The sequence below is a fragment of the Elephas maximus genome, chromosome 7 (genome assembly GCF_024166365.1).
Source record: "Elephas maximus indicus isolate mEleMax1 chromosome 7, mEleMax1 primary haplotype, whole genome shotgun sequence".
Classification (NCBI taxonomy): domain Eukaryota; kingdom Metazoa; phylum Chordata; class Mammalia; order Proboscidea; family Elephantidae; genus Elephas; species Elephas maximus.
The window spans coordinates 90618382-90634642 of NC_064825.1; the positions used below are offsets into that span (position 1 = coordinate 90618382).

The window sequence follows — 16261 nt, forward strand, 5'->3', positions numbered from 1 at the left end:
TGTAAACTTTACAGAAGCAGAGCTCTAAGCGTTTCTTCCACGGTGTTGAATGTGTTCGAACTGCCAAACTTCTGGTTAGAAGCCAATTGCAAACTGCTTACACCATGCAGGGACCTTTTTAAGAACAAGTGTTTAATGATAATTATCTCCTTAATAATAAATGAGTTAATACATGTAATCCAGATAGTACTGAGCGTTAACACAAGGATTTAATAAATCTTAATTATATGATAGTAATTATAATAATTATCATTATCAGCTCCTTAATGTTGTATTTTGTTATTACCACTACTCTTTCAACTACACAGAAAAGAATATTTTAAAAAAGTCTGATTATTTAAGCTTTCAGGTATCAGTTGAAGAGTGGCTGGCTGTTTTACCCAGAACTTTCTCACATGCAGTGTTATCAAATGCTGATAAGGACAAGCCAGCTAACGAATTAAAGAAATGTATAGTGTATAATGGGCATCTCGTGTCACATAACACCTTCCTGACTGCCTAGATGTGGCAACCAAACAGCTATCAGAAATTGCTCTGTAGGTCTTACTCTTGCCTCATAATTTTTATCTCCCGGGAATTGATGCTAAATCCTTATGAATTTTCTTTTCAATGAATGGGAAACTTCTTGATCCACACCAGCCCCCCCCCGCCCCAAATCCCTGGGGACAAGAGAGGCAACACTTTATCCCACTGACTCATCTGATTTTCTAGAAGATTTCTTTTCCTGCAAGGGCTCAGTGAAAATGATGTTGGACTGAATGAAGGAAGGAACTTGTATATTTTGCCCACATCACTGGCATTTACAACAAAGGAACTGCACATTTAGAGTAAGGATACACGCTCTACTAGAAATTTTAGAAAACAACAGCAGATCCCAATGTTTAATAGCAAAAGGCCTATTTTGCTTTCTGTATTAACTATTTATTAAACCCTCGGCAGACTCCTTCCTCCCTGAATGACTCTGAAGAACTTTCAAAATCTTTTTTACAGCATCACTACCCAGCACTATGTGACCTTAATTTCTTCACACAAAAGAAATATTCAGAAATCCAGCATTGCCTGGGAAGTTGAAGAATCGGTACAATAATCAATATTACTTTACTAGCATCCTTTCCATGTTTTAAAAGCACATTAAAGCAACGATCTGAATAAGCCAGGTGTTATACATTGCATTGTGTCCCGTAAAAAGATAGGTTGAAGTCCTAACCCTCGGGACCTGTGAATGTGACCTTGTTTGGAAACAGGGTCTTTGAAGATGTTATCAGTTAACAGGAGGTCATACTGGAGTATGTTGAGTCCTAGTCAAATCTGAGGGGTGTCCTATAAAATAGAAGAGACACAGAGAGACACACAGAGAGATGACAGCCATATGAAGATGTATCTACAAGCCAAAGAACACCTGGGGCTACACAGAAGCTGGAAGAGACAAGAAAAGATCTTCCTCTAGAGCTGACAGAGAAAACACAGCCCTACAGATTTGGACTCCTAGGCTCCAGAAGTATGAGGAAATACATCTGTTCTTACAAGCCACTTAATGGTATTGTGTTACAGCAGCCTTAGGAAACTAATACACCAGGTCTATTAAATACAGTTCATGAAATCATGAGAAATATTTTCTTGATCTGAGTCCCTGGGGCCTTCAGCTAGCCCACCCATTCCTAAAATCTTAGTAAGAGTTTGCTACAGGCACACCACTGCTTGATGATTCCGTGGAGATAAAAAGAGTCAAGAGCAGGTTTTTGCCCTTCTGAGGTGGAGGTTGTGGTTGTTGTTGTTAGGTGTCACCAAGTCAATTTTCAACTCATAGCTACCCCATGTGACAGAGTAGAACTGCTCCAGAGGGTTTTCTAGGCTGTAATCTTTACAGAAGCCTCAGAGTCACTGGGTGGCTTCAAACTGCGAACCTTTCAGTTAGCAGCTGGGCACTTAACTGTTGAGCCACCAGGTCTCCTTGAGGTGAGGGTTAGGGACAAGCAAAGGAAGAAGAGGGGAAGAAGCTAGCATTTAAGTGGAAGGCACCTGTGTAAAAGTAGTAGGAGATCGGGGGAAAACTAGTGAAGGAGGTGGGTAGACTGGAACAAACAGAGATGGGGAATGTGCAACCCAGAATTCCTATGGAGAATAAGGCACATATGTGGCTTGGTTTGATACTGGTTTCATTTTTTTCTAGTCAGACAAACAGGAGTCTGAAACAGACAAATAGGGGTCTGAAACAAATGCCTGTAAAAAGCTTTCTGTCTGAAAAATACAGCATACTGGGAGGTCTCAATGATTGGAGGTGGCTCAACTTCCTTGACGAAGGAGTAGACACTCATGCTCTCCTTGGCCAGCCTAGATTTCATAACCACTAACTATAAAAAACCAAAACCAAACCCAGTGCCATCGAGTCAATTCCGACTCATAGCGACCCTATAGGACAGAGTAGAACTGCCCCATAGTTTCCAAGGAACGCCTGGTGGATTCGAACTGCTGACCCTTTGGTTAACAGCTGTAGCACTTAACCACTATGCCACCAGGGTTTCCCCATTAACTATAAGCACATGTAAAATGTAACAGAGACAATATTGTGTCAAAGATTCAAACAAAAAACCCACCACATATGCATCAAAGATTTTGGTATCAATATGAACTCCAACTCTTCCTCTCCCTAGCTATATAATCTTAGGCATGCTAATTACCTCCATGAGCCTCAGCTGCCTGTTCTGTAAAGTGGGAATAATAATATTCTTGCAGGGTTGTTGTGATTACATTTGATAGGTATTAAGCACCTATCACGGTACTTGGCAGGAAAAAGGAAAACAAAAAATGATAGCTTTAAAGATTATAATGCTCATTGTCTTAGGGTGAGTTCTCTAGTGAAATATATATATACATGTATATAAAGAGAGAGACATTTATTTCAAGGAAATGGCTGATGCAGTTGTAGAGGCTGGCAAGTCCCAAGTTCATGGTTCAGGCGTCAGGCTGGAAGCTTCTCCTGACTCATGTAACTGCAGGGACTGACAAGCCCAAGATCGGCAGGTCAGACAGCAGGCTGCTGGCTCAGAGCTATGGCGGCTGACAAGTCCCAAGACTGACAGACAATATAGCAGGCTGCTGGCTCAAGTCTCAAGAACTGGAGGTCAGGTGATGATGGACCAGATGCAGGATCCAAAGTGAGAAAAGCCGGTGAGCTTTGCCGGAATGTCCATATATATTGGATGAAGGCCACACCCTTGAGGAAACGCCCCTTACAAGTGATGGGCTGATCAGATCATGACATTGTGATAAGTACATTATATCACAAAATGGAGGATAACTACATCATTACTTAACAGCCAAATTACATCATTACATAACTGTCAAACTACATCATTACATAAATGCCAAACCACTGAGAATCATGGCCCAGCCAAGTTGACACACAGCCTTAACCATCGCTGTCCACCCCTTGTCAATTTGGCACCTATACACACCTGTACACATACACGATCTCTAAATAAAAACAACAGTCACACTTGCACCTAACATAATAATACAACTAACATGCGTACAACCAAAAACACACTAGCCCTGTTTACATCTTATGTGAAGAAAACAAAAATATTTGATGCACACATACAAGGAAGGAATACTCATAACAATTACAGTCCTCATTTCTGCAACTTATCGTGTTGTCATAACTGACACTTAGAACTACCTTCTTCCACCACCCATTACATATTCCCTTTGCCCTCAGCAAGCACCTAAGCCAGTCATGGTTCTTTGCCTGGTAAGGTGACCCAAACCTTCATACCTGAAGGTTCTGGGCCATTAGTGGTCATGTCCGAATTGGATTGCTGTAGCTTTCCATTACGTTAATCACAGGGCATCATAGTACTAAAAAAAACTAAGAGACGTCCTAAAGGATCTCCTGTATTCTGGATATAGTCTTCTTTACCTCCATTATGTAATCCAATTTCTCCTTGGTAACCAGGATCAATCACACCAGCCAGTACAGTAACTCCTTTCTTTACCTGTTGACCCAGAGGCATGAGGAGCCCAAAGTGGCTGAGTGGCATTCTTAACCTCCAATTCAATGGAATAAGTGTTGTGTCTCCTGGTGGGAGCATTCGACCATCTGGAATTAAAACCTCTAGACCCACAGAGCATTATGATGTGGGGACAGAAAGCAAAAATTTTGCAAGTGGTTCACTAGGGGTGATAGTGAGTAGTGCCACTCTCATTTTCACCCCTTAATTCCTGGACCCATGAATCCTGGTTATGGGAGAAACAGCACCGTATATTTGATGCTTGTTTAGAGTATATACAGCCTCCTGGAAAACACTGAACCCAAGTTATTGCCTCCTAGCTAGCACTGTAATTGTGTCTTTAGAAGGCCATTCCATCATTTTATCAAGCCAGCTGCTTCAGGATGATGGGAAACATAGTAAGACCAATGAATCCCATAAGCATGGTACCATTGTCACATTTCATTTGTTGTGAAGTGAGTCCCTTGATCTGAGACAAGGCCGTATGAGATAGCATGATGGTGGATAAGGCATTTTGTAAGCTCACAGATGGTAGTTTTGGCAGAAGCATTGTGTGAAGGGAAGGCAAACCCATACCCAGAGTGTTTATTTCAGTAAGAACAAAATAGTGCCATGATGGAAATGGTCTGGTGTAATCAACCTGCCACCAGGTTGCTGGTTGATCATTTAGAGGAATGGTACCAGACTGGGGACTCAGGGTGGGTCTCTACTATTGGCAGATTGGGCACTCAGCAGTGGCTGCAGCCAAGTCAGCCTCGGTGAGTGGAAGTCCATGTTGCTGAACGCATGCATAACTTCCATCCCTGCCACCATGGCCACTTTGTTCATGAGCCCATTGGGCAGTGGGGAAAGAGGATGACTGTTTTTTCATAGAACACATCATCCTATCCACTTGATTGTAAAAATCCACCTCTGCTGAGGTCACCCTTTGGTACGCATTAATGCGAGGCACAATTTTCTTCACTTCTTTGGCCCTTTCACAGAAGTTTATACACATACCTCTTCACCATACCTCCTTGTCTCCAATTTTCCAATAATGATCCTTCCAAGTCCCTGACCACGTAGCCAAACCATTGGCCACAGCCCATGAATCAGTATCTAATCTCATGTCTGGCCATTTCTCCTTCCAAACAAAGTAAAAAACCAGGCGCTGCTTGAAGTCCTGTCTATTGGGAGGATTTCCCTTCACCACTGCCCTTCAGGGAGGCTCCAGAAAGGGGCTGTATTGCTCTCGCTGTCCACTTTTGAGTAGTGCCCCCATATTGTGCAGAACCACCTGTAAACCAGGCATGAATTTTCTCTTCTTCAGTCACCTGATCATAAGGAACTCTCCATGAGGCCATAGGTGAAGACTGGGAGAGGGCTGGCAATATGACAGGAGTGGAGACCATGAGCATTTGGGCGACCACTTCCTCATACAACTTACGTGTGCCTTTAGTTCCCGCTCAGGCCCAATCTCGTATATACCACTTCCATTTAATGATGGAGTGCTGCCATGCATGTCCAACATTATGGATCTGTGGGTCAGACAACATCCAGTTCGTGATGGGATGCTCAAGCTGCATGGTGACTTGGTGGCCCATGATTAAATGTTCAGTCTCTGCTAAGGCCCAGTAGCAAGCCAAAAACTGTTTTGCAAAAGGACAGTAGTTATCTGCAGTAGATTGGAGCACTTTGCTCCCAAATCCTAAGTGTCTGCACTGTGATTCACAAATATGGGCATGCCAAAGACTCCAAACAGCATCTCTATCTGCCACTGACACTTCAAGCACCATTATATCAGTTGGATCATATGGCTCAAATGGTAGAGCAGCTTGTACAGCAGCCTGAACCTGTTGCAGAACCTTTTCTTGTTCTGGGCTCCACTCAAAACTAGCAGCTTTTCAAGTTACTGGATGAATAGGCCAGAGTAGCATACCCAAATGAGGAATATGTTTCCTCTAAAATCCAAAGAGGCCCACCAGGCATTGTGCCTTCTTTTCAGTTGTGGGAGCAGCCAGATGCAATAACTTATCCTTCACTTTAGATGAAACATCTTGACACGCCCCAGACCAAAGGACCCCAAAAAATTCACTGAGGTAAAAGGCACTTGAATTTTTGTTAGATTGATTTCCCACTCTCTAGCACACAAATGTTTTACCAATAAGTCCAGAGTCATTGACACTTCTTTCTTTCTAGGTCCAATCAGCTTTTGTCATCAATGTAATGAACCAGTGTGATATCTTGTGGAACAGAAAGGCAATCAAGTCCCCTGTGGACTAAATTATGACACAGGGCTGGAGAGTTGATATGCCCCTCAGGTAAGACAGTGAAGGCGTATTGCTGGTCTTGTCAGCTGAAGACACACTGCTTCTGGTGTTCCTTTGAAACCAGAATCGACAAAAAGGAAGTGGCAAGATCAATAGCTGCATAGCAGGTACCAGAAGATGTATTAACTTGCTCAAGGAATAAAACAACATCTTGAACAGCAGCTGCAATTGGAGTCACCACCTGGTTGAATTTATGAGAATCTACTGTCATTCTCCAAGAATCATCTGTTTTTTGCACAGGCTAACCAGATGAGTTGAATGGGAATATGGTGCGAGTCACCACCCCTGCATCCTTCAGGTCTTAGATGGTTGCAGTAATCTGTGAAATCCCTCCAGGAATGTGGTATTGCTTTTGGTTTACTATTTTCCTAGGTAGGGGCAGTTACAAAGGCTTCCACTTGGCTTTTCCTACCCTAATAGTCCTTACTCCACTTGTCAGGGATCCAGTGTGGGCATTCTACCAGTTACTGAGTATAACTGTTCCAATTATGCGTTCTGAAACAGGGGAAATCACTACAAGCTGGTTTGGGGGCCCACTGGAACCACTGTGAGATGAACCTGAGCTAAAACGCCATTAATAACCTGCCTTCCATATGCTTCCACTCTGACCGTTGGGCTATAGTGATGTTTTGGGTCTCACGGAATTAGTGTCAGTTCAGAGCCAGTATCTAGTAAGCCCTGAAAAGTCTAATTATTTCCCTTCCCCCAGTGAACAGTCACTCTCATAAAAGGCCATAAATCCCTTTGGGGAACGCTGGGAGAGAGATTAAATTACAAATTTTTGAGAGTGTAGTGAGGCCCTTCCTCAAGGGGACCTAGCCAGTTTCATTCGAGGGGTTGTGGGTCTGTAAACTGGCTCAAGTCTGGGAATTGATTGAGGGGCAGTGACTCTATTTTGGTGATTCAAGTTAGACTGCTATTCACGTGTCCTAGAATTCTTCCACTTGTACAGATCAAATGAATATTTAGTAGATTTCCCATCTGTTTTATTCCTAGGGACACCATGAGTAAGTAGTCAACACCGTAAGTTCACACGAGTCAGATTATTCCGATTACTGCTTTGACTCCACTGTCCATTACTGTAACCATGCCAACCTTGTCTTTGTTGATTGAGTGCACCCACTACAGGGTCCAATCAGCCCCATTGTAGTTAGATGTCTTAATTTCAAGATCCAGTTATTTTTTTCCTTTCAATTTTTGGTTGATACTATGTGTTTTCAGTAATGGAAGACATGCTGAATCATTGAGTGTCTGAATTTTTGGTAGGTAATATGGTTTTTGTTTTATGCCTTATTCCACAAATCGTACCCTCGGAGTCCAGAGGTATATATGTGTACCCTTTGTGAACATAAATTCTACCCCCAGAGTCTAGAGGTACATAACCCAGTACCCAGTGCCGTCCAGTCGATTCCGACTCATAGCAACTCTATAGGACAGAGTAGAACTGCCCCATAGAGTTTCCAAGGAGCGCCTGGTGGATTCAAACTGCCGACCCTTTGGTTAGCAGCCATAGCACTTAACCACTACGCCACCAGGGTTTCCAAAGGTACATATGTGTACCAAATAAAAATGTTCAAAATTCCTGTTTTTCCTACCCAAAATTCAATGATTCAGCAAAAATACAATACCCTGTAAAAATACTAATTTGCAGCACATGCTTGTTGTTTCTGCTTCAAACTGTTACACAGGGCCCTGCTTGCCTGCAGCACATACTGTCAATGGGACAGCAGCTTCTCAATGAGCTCTAGAGGTACAAAAACTAAGTGGTAACTCTATATACCACTGGTCCTGAAAGCGTTAATTCAGTTAAGGCAGTTCCCACTGTCTGACTCACATAAAATAGCAGTCACAGCAGTCTTCAAGGATGCTGGGGCTCCCTTCACAAATTTGATCCTCACCATTGTGGTAAAAGGAATGTCCTCTGGTCACTCCATGTGTAGGTCTGTGGGCCTCACCTGATCAATTCACTCTAACATTCCAATTTCCCTAAGCCTTGGGTACCTTTTTCTACAGTATACCAAGGCAGATTCGGTACTTCCATTTGATTCATTATAGGCCACCATGTAATCCGTGCTTCAGCAAACCAACCAAATAAAATATTAGATACTTTCCTAACATCTTGAGCTGAAACACTGAATAAAGAGTCTCTCCTTAGTGGGCCGATATCAATAAGCTCAGACTGATGTAACTTTGTTTCTTGCACCATTGTCCCACACCATTAATAACCATTTCTACACATATTGCCCAAGTTCCTGTCTGTACATATTTGGAAAAGTTAAGCAGTTTTTTTGGAGTGTAGTGTACCTCCTCCTGGCTCACACTTTGTACTTCACCTTTTCGGGCTCACTGGGACTTAAGTATAGTTTTAGGTCTAGTTACAGTTATAAGTATAGTTATAAGTAGGGATGTGTTCTGAGAGCACTCAGCAATGTCTTGTAAGGAATCTGCCTCAGTCAAGGCCCCAGCCAATATCTCAGACAAAGGCTCTTCAGACACAGCTGGGTTAATCTCATCACATGGAGGCAGAGGGGCTAATGGCTTTACTGGGGTGGGTGGCTTAGCAAACAAAGATAGAGTAATCTCTTCATATGGGAGGGAGAGGGCTGGTTCTGTTGGCAGGAGTGATTCAATGGAATTTAGGGGCTCAGTGTACCCTGCTTCCAGATCATCTGCCTGTATGTCCCCATCACAAGTTTCAGGATTCCATTTCTTCCCAACTGATGCCCTCATTTTAACTTTAGACACCATCCAAGGTTGGGAATTCAACTGGTGTTGTAATTCTTTTTTAGGATAAGACTCTGAGTTTGATTTTCGGCAGCATCAGCTCTGTTACTACAAGAAATAAGGCTTTCTTTCAGGGCACATATGGCAACTCTGAGGTCATTTATGTGGTGCTTGAGGTGTGACTCTGAAGCCCTGAGCTTATCTCTTTCTTTTACCACTTTGTCTAGCAAAAGTAGGACCAAGCAAACAGCTTCCTTATACTTCCCATCCTGAGAAAATTGTAGAAAAGTATCAAACATGTAATCACCCAGAGTCTTGCCTCTCACCAACACTTATCTATTGGTGGTGATATTTTCCATATTTATATTGTCACCTTATCCATGGATTAGCAGTGCCCTCTTTACTACTAGAAGCAGAGTCATCAACATCTTTAGGACCAACCAGACTTGAGAACCAATTTAGAAAACTCATCCTTACGATCTCTTTTCTCTAGAACCTTTCCTGGTACCAAATGTCTTAGGCTGGGTTCTCTAGAGAAGAAAAACCAGTGAAGCATATATACATATATGGAGAGAGAGAGAGAGAAAGAAATTTATCTCAAGAAAAATGGCTCAGGGGGTTGTAGATGCTGGCAAGTTCCCAGTCTGTTGGCCAAGTGTCAGGCTGGAGGCGTCTCCTGACTCACATAGGTGCATGGGCTGACAAGCCCAAGATCAGCAGATCAGATGGCAGGCTGCTGGCTCAAGGGTTGTGGAGGCCAATGAAGCCAAGATTGGCAGGTAAGGCAGCAGAATGCTGGCTCAAGTCCTAAGAACTGGAGGTCAAATGATGACGAGTTGGATGCACCATCCAGAGTGGGCAAAAGCTAACAAGATTTGCCAGAATGTCCATATATATTGGATGCAGGTCATATCCCTGAGGAAACTCCCCTTACAACTGATTGGCTGATCACATCAGATCACATCATGTAGGTGATTACATTATATTATAAAATGAAGATAACTACATCATCACATCACTGCCAAACCATGGAGAGTCATGGCCCAGCCAAGTTGACACACAACCTTAACCCTCAAAGTCATGATAATATTTTAAAAAATTGAGATTTAGTGTCTCTGGACCAGAGTTTTTACTTCTGTAAAACTAGATTAAGACCAGATTTCCAAGAACATTTACAGTTCTAATACATTCTCTGAAATTTCATTTTTGCATTCATGGCCTAAGAACTACCTCTTTGCTCTTCTCTGTGAGGCATGGGTAACCCAGGTCTAAGATTCATTGCTTTGGGATACTAGAATATTGAAACAGTGGTTCTGCCACATGCCTTGGGCCATGCCGTCTCCCTGGTATCCTGGGCTCATCTTAATGTCTCTTGATACTGCTCAGCTTCAGTATTACTAACTGGGTTTTCCAGAATGTCTCTTTTTTATTTCCAGCCTACTGATCAGCAAATTTTTTAGATAATGGGCCGGCTTTGGGGACTATACTGTCTCTGTCACACCTACTCAACTCCGCCACTGCAATGTGAAAGCAGTAATAGCTAAAACATAAACAGATGGGTGTTGCAGCATTCCAATGAAACTTTATTCCTGGACACTGGAATATGAATTCCATATAGTTTTCATGTATCGTGAAATACTTTTCTTCTTTTGTTTTTTTTTTTGCCATGTAAAAACATAAAAACCATTCTTAACCCACAGGCTATACATGGGCCATAATTTGCTGATCCCTGTTCTAAGAAAAGCTATTCCAAAAAAGAGATTTTATCCCTTTTTCGAAATCTGTCCACAGAGCCCTTTGCTCGGTCCATGTCCACTCTTTCCTGCTGGGAGGGCTCCAGTATCCTCTGGGGACCCAAAGGCTGTCTCACTACCCCACCCTGATGAAGCAAGAACAAGCCCACTTACCACATAATCATGATCACTAACTTCATTACGATCTCATTCAAAATGTTGAAGAATTCCACCATCAGCTTGGCCTGCTCTCCCATCTTCCCCATGGCGATGCCAAAAGCAATGAAAAACCCTATCAGACCTGTTGGGTGAATCACATTACACAGAAGGACAAATTATAAAGGATGTGTTTCTTCTCCCTCGCTCTTTACCATTCCACATGTATGGAGCTGCATTTTCACTACCTGTTACCCTATGAATTAGGCATTAAGAGACAAAAGCATTATATCTCACACTAAAAGTGCCTTTCCCCTAGAGAATTATGGCTTTCCTAAACATTTTTCACACAAGCAAATTGAACTATACCAAAAAACCAAATCCGCTGCTGTTGAGTTGGTTCCGACTCATAGCAACCTTATAGGACAGAGTAGAACGGCCCCATAGGGTTTCCAAGGTGGATTCAAACTGCTGACCTTTTGGTTAGCAGTCGAGCTCTTAACCACTGCGCCACCAGGGCTCCAAGTTGAAATATATATAAAATAAATTCCTGGAAGAAAACAAATTCTTTTTCATTCCAAACTAAAAAGTGTTCTTTTCTCTTTCCTCCTCACTTATGAAATAATGTCTAAGCAGATTCCAATATTACAAACATTACTGAGGGAAGGCTTGTTGGAACTTGGGGATTCTCATGCAAATTTTGGAGCTGATATAGTAATAAACTCAATTCTGATTTATAAACCACTGCCACTGAGTCGATTCTGACTCATAGTGACCCTACAGGACAGTAATAGAACTGTCCCATAGAGTTTCCAAGACTGTAAATCCTTACAGAAGCAGACTGCCACATCTTTCTCCCGTGAAGCAGCTGGTGAGTTTGAACTACCTACATTTTGGTTAGCATCTGAGCACTTAACAACTGCATCACTAGCACTCCTTTTCTCACTCATAGCGACTCTATATTGGAATAACTGCCCCACCTCCAAAGTAAACTCATTGCCATTGAGTTGATTCCAACTCATAGCAACCCTATACGATACACCAGAACTGCCTCATAGGGTTTCCGAGGAGCGGATGGTGGCTTCCAACTGCCGATCTTTCAGTTAGCAGCCAAACACTTAACTACTACGCTACCAGGGAAGAGACCAATTAGCCAATAAAGTCTATTCTGGGGTTACAACAATATTAATTTAGTGTTATCCCAAATTAAGACATTCCTAATACGTTTAGAAATACCCTAAATTTAAAATTAACTTTGTATTCTTACCTGCCTAACATGAGGAGGAGGATAATGTTCAAAATCAAAATGAATGAAATAAAAAATCCAAAACAATTTGGGAAACTCCAATTTAAACTCAATTTGTTTGATTTAACCTGTTTTTTTAAACTAACTTTTCATAATTCTTTTCTTGGTCAAAATGGCTAGAATTTTTTATTTTATTATTTTCAGGATCATTAAGGTAGGGCACAGATTTAGTATCAGATTTTGCTAGTTCCTAGCCATTTTCAGCCCTCTTTTCCCCTCAAAGAATATCACTTGACTGCCATATAAATTCAGCCCCAGCCCAGCCTCCAGGGTCAGTCCTAACCCAAGGCAGGAAAGATTTGAGGAGCTCTGTTCCCGTTCCCTTGATGTAAGCATCAGATTGTGCTCAGTGCTGGACCAACTCTAATACTCAAGCTTGGATCTTATTTCTGGCGTGTTGGCTTTTGCTGCACTCTCTGTGCCTGAGTATGGGTCCTAGGAACCTACCCCATACTTTAGTTCCTCCAAGGCTAGACCTGGCTTTTCTCTACCCAGAAGACTCTCTGCTCATCACTGTTTACCTTCCCCTCTCAGTTTCTCATCCTCAAGCCTGGAGTCTCACCCCCACCCACCCAGTGACTAGGGTACGCTGAGTGACTAACAGATACCCTCATTACTAACTGGGGGCTGTCTGGATTTCTAATTGTCACCCAGTTGCTGTCAAGTCAATTCCGATTCATGGTGACCCCATGTGTGTCAGAGTAGAACTGTGCTCCACAGGGTTTTCAATGGCTGATTTCTTAGAAGTAGTTTGCCAGGTGTCACTGGGTAGACTTGAACCTCTAACCCTCTGGTTAGCAGCCGAATGTGTTAGCCCTTTGCATCACCCAGTCACATTGTATTCTCCTCCCTACCGTGACACATTATTGCCAGTATTAGAGCCCCAACTCTGACTTCTTGCATGAACAATACAACAATGTCACTATATCCTTAGCTGTAAGACCTTGCTTGCCCGCCTGACTCTGTACCTGTACTGTGGGTCATCCACTCTTCCTGTCCATCCCTCTCCTTCCTCACACTTACCCTGGTGCAGTTTGGCAGGCCTAATTTCAAGTCCTTCCCTATTTTATCCAGTTTCCTATTGTGTATCCAGTTTCCTACTATGTCCAGTTGTGCCTGGAGTCTTGGCTTTGTCAGGTACATTATACCATATAACTTGACTCTCTTATAGGGAATTCTTTCTCTTCAAACCCTTGGGTTTACCCTTTCCCTAGTCACCAAAACCACTAACTTCCCCCTACACCAAGCATACATCCATCCAGGTTGCTTTACTCCCCTTCACTGGACCCATTTTCTTGACAACAAAAAGAGCCCAGATTTGTTAATACTTGGTATTTAATATTTTTCTGTGCAGCTTTTGGCCAGAAAGCTTGACAAGTGACTTCGCAGATGAGTTAAAAAAAAAAAAAAAAAAAACCATTGCCATAGAGTCAATTCTGACTCACAGTGACCCTATAAGACAGAGCAGAACTGCCTCGTAGGGTTTCTAAGGAGCGCCTGGTGGATTCGAACTGCCAAGCTTTTGGTTAGCAGCTATAGCTCTTAACTACTACATCACCAAGGTTTCCTCACAAATGAGTTAGTGGCCCACTAAAGACAAAGGCTTATAGAAGATTAGATCCAGCAGAGAGCGACCTAGTTCTGCAGTAATGTATGAAATCAAATTCAGGCTTGCCACTATTCCGATATCCTTCTTTCAAGCCTATGAGAGGAATTTGCTAGGTGTGTGGCAAGAAATAATCTGCGAATATTCTGGCTGAGGATAGCTCATATTACTTGATTTATTTTGTTTGGAAATTTTAAGAGAAAATGCACAAGGTCTCAAAGTTCCAGGGAACTGGAATAAACAAATCCCAAAAGCCCCCTCTCAATTAGCAGAAACTGGCCATATCTATAGCACAAAAAAGGAGGTATATTTTTTAAGGAATTAAGGAATCAACTTTCTCACAGAAGTAGATTCAAACAGATAGGATTAGAGTGGGACCCAGAAACAGGTCTGGAGGCTTTTTAGGACAGAAAGAGTCCTTAAAGGAATGAATAGGAAGCTAGAGTCAGAATTTTAGCTTAATTTATTGCAATGCTTTATTCTTGAGACTTTACAAAGCCAAAAACCAAAAAGAAAAAAAATTTAAAAGGCACCCTCTCCATCCTTGGAAGACCATGGAAAGAACCTTGGTTTCAGTCATGATTTGTAAATGGGAAGTTTCTCAACAGTCTAACTTCCCTTGGCTTTTCAGAGTCTTGATCTGTGCTTGGATGGAAACCAGCACCCAACTTGTGATTTCCCCCTGCAAACATTGCCTAACTGCACCCACTCTCTGGGTCGGGGGTGTATTATTTGAACAAAGCCCTCTTAGACTTGGTCATTGGGGTTGAAAGTGTAGTGAATTGTGTTGAAACTCCCCAGTACAGCCAAAGGTCAGGTGACTTCCCAGAATCCACTGAGATTCTGGAAACAATAAGTAAAGGCTTCTGGATGATTCATTCCAAAGGTTTGGCCCCATTGGTCGTGGCCTCCGCCTCCTCCAGAATGTGTAGAAGACTATGGGGGCACTTTGACATTGGGGGTTGGGTCTCTCAGCTATGATTTACCTACTAGAAGGGACCAGGGTGAGTTGGGAAGGTCTTGAGAGGGTCACAGAGGTCTGGGCAGTGGGACTGAAGAGCTACTCTGGGGTAGATGCTGAGGATGTCTGCAAAGCCTGCTTCTCTGAGGAACTCTCTCTACTTTCTCTTTTCCTCTTCCTCCTCTAAGCTTACTACTGATTTTCAACAATGTTTATTGATCTTCCATTGCCTGGCAACCTAGTCAGCTCATCTTCTCCCTCAGTCTCACTTACCCAGTCTGCTTCCTTCCAGGCCAAAAAAATATATATATATATATATCCCTTTCTGTAGCTTCCCCTTCTCAATGGCTGAATAATCCTGCTCACTCAACCTCTTTCTCTCTCCCGTTCTAGATGGGTGAGGAATAAGGTTACCAAATTTATTTGAGAACACACATAGGACACCTAGTCAATTTGAATTTTAGATAAATAACAAATAATTTTTTTAGCATAAGTATATTCAGTGCAATTATTTGGGATATAAATGAACAAACAAAAAACAGTTGCCATCAAAGTGATTCTGATACATGAAGAGACGTAGTTACACTAAAAATTATTGCCTGTTTATCTGAAACTAAAATTTGAATGAGGGTTTTGGATTTGATCTGGCAACCCTAGTAAGGAAATAACAGGCATTTGATCTCCTAGATGGGCAACCAGTGGCAGGATCACCAGCTAACCCATTTCTAAATGGTTCTCACTCAAATGTTTGGGTCAATCAACATAATCCTTCCATCCAGATTCCCCATTTTTCCTAACATATGGTTAAATGTCACTTGGGAATACCATTCTAATTGCCTAAAATGGGGGTTATGGTGAAGAATGGGCCCTGGGGGTAAATGGGGGTAAACTGGGCAAACTGGAGCCACTCACATGGTAGGGAATCTCTGGCCCCAGCAGGTGGTGTCTTCTTATTGAGCTCTTCAGCTCTTCATCCACTTTGAATAACAATAGCTCCTGTGAATGGAGCATGTGGCATATACCACGCTGTGCTTTACACGTACAATCTCATTTAACCCTCGCAACAATCTACAAGGTAGCTGTCAACCCACCCTCATTTTAAAAATGAGGCTCAGAGAGTGAAACAAAGCCCCTTTCAGCACCAACTCTAAGACTTTCCAATATGGACAGCATTGCATTTGTTCGCAGACTGTGAGAGCTGGGATGGTACAATCCCACACCTGGCACAGTTTCAAAACAGAGGTGCAGCTCAACAAATATTTTAAGAAATAAACTAATGGGACACATAAATTAATGAGGACTCAGAGAAAGTGACTTGACAACGTTGTTCAGAAGGTCAACGGATGTGCCCAGTGAATGTTAGTCCCCTTTTCTTTTCCCATACTGCACGTCTAGTTGCCATGTCCCTCCATGGCCTTCCTTCTGTCCTGTCTCTCTTCCTTAATCTCTCAGCTCT

At 42.4% G+C, this 16261-nt stretch overlaps 1 protein-coding gene across 6 annotated transcripts in view; it reads right to left on the reverse strand.

Annotated features, from left to right (window-relative positions):
- The window catches only part of SLC1A2 (solute carrier family 1 member 2), a 405614-nt gene that overhangs the window by 47171 nt on the left and 342182 nt on the right, over positions 1 to 16261 (reverse strand). For all 6 annotated transcript variants that reach the window (XM_049889387.1, XM_049889386.1, XM_049889391.1 and 3 more), the window contains one exon: positions 10951 to 11077. In XM_049889387.1, coding sequence (XP_049745344.1) covers positions 10951 to 11077 — 127 coding nt within the window. The remainder of the gene's footprint in view (positions 1 to 10950; positions 11078 to 16261) is intronic.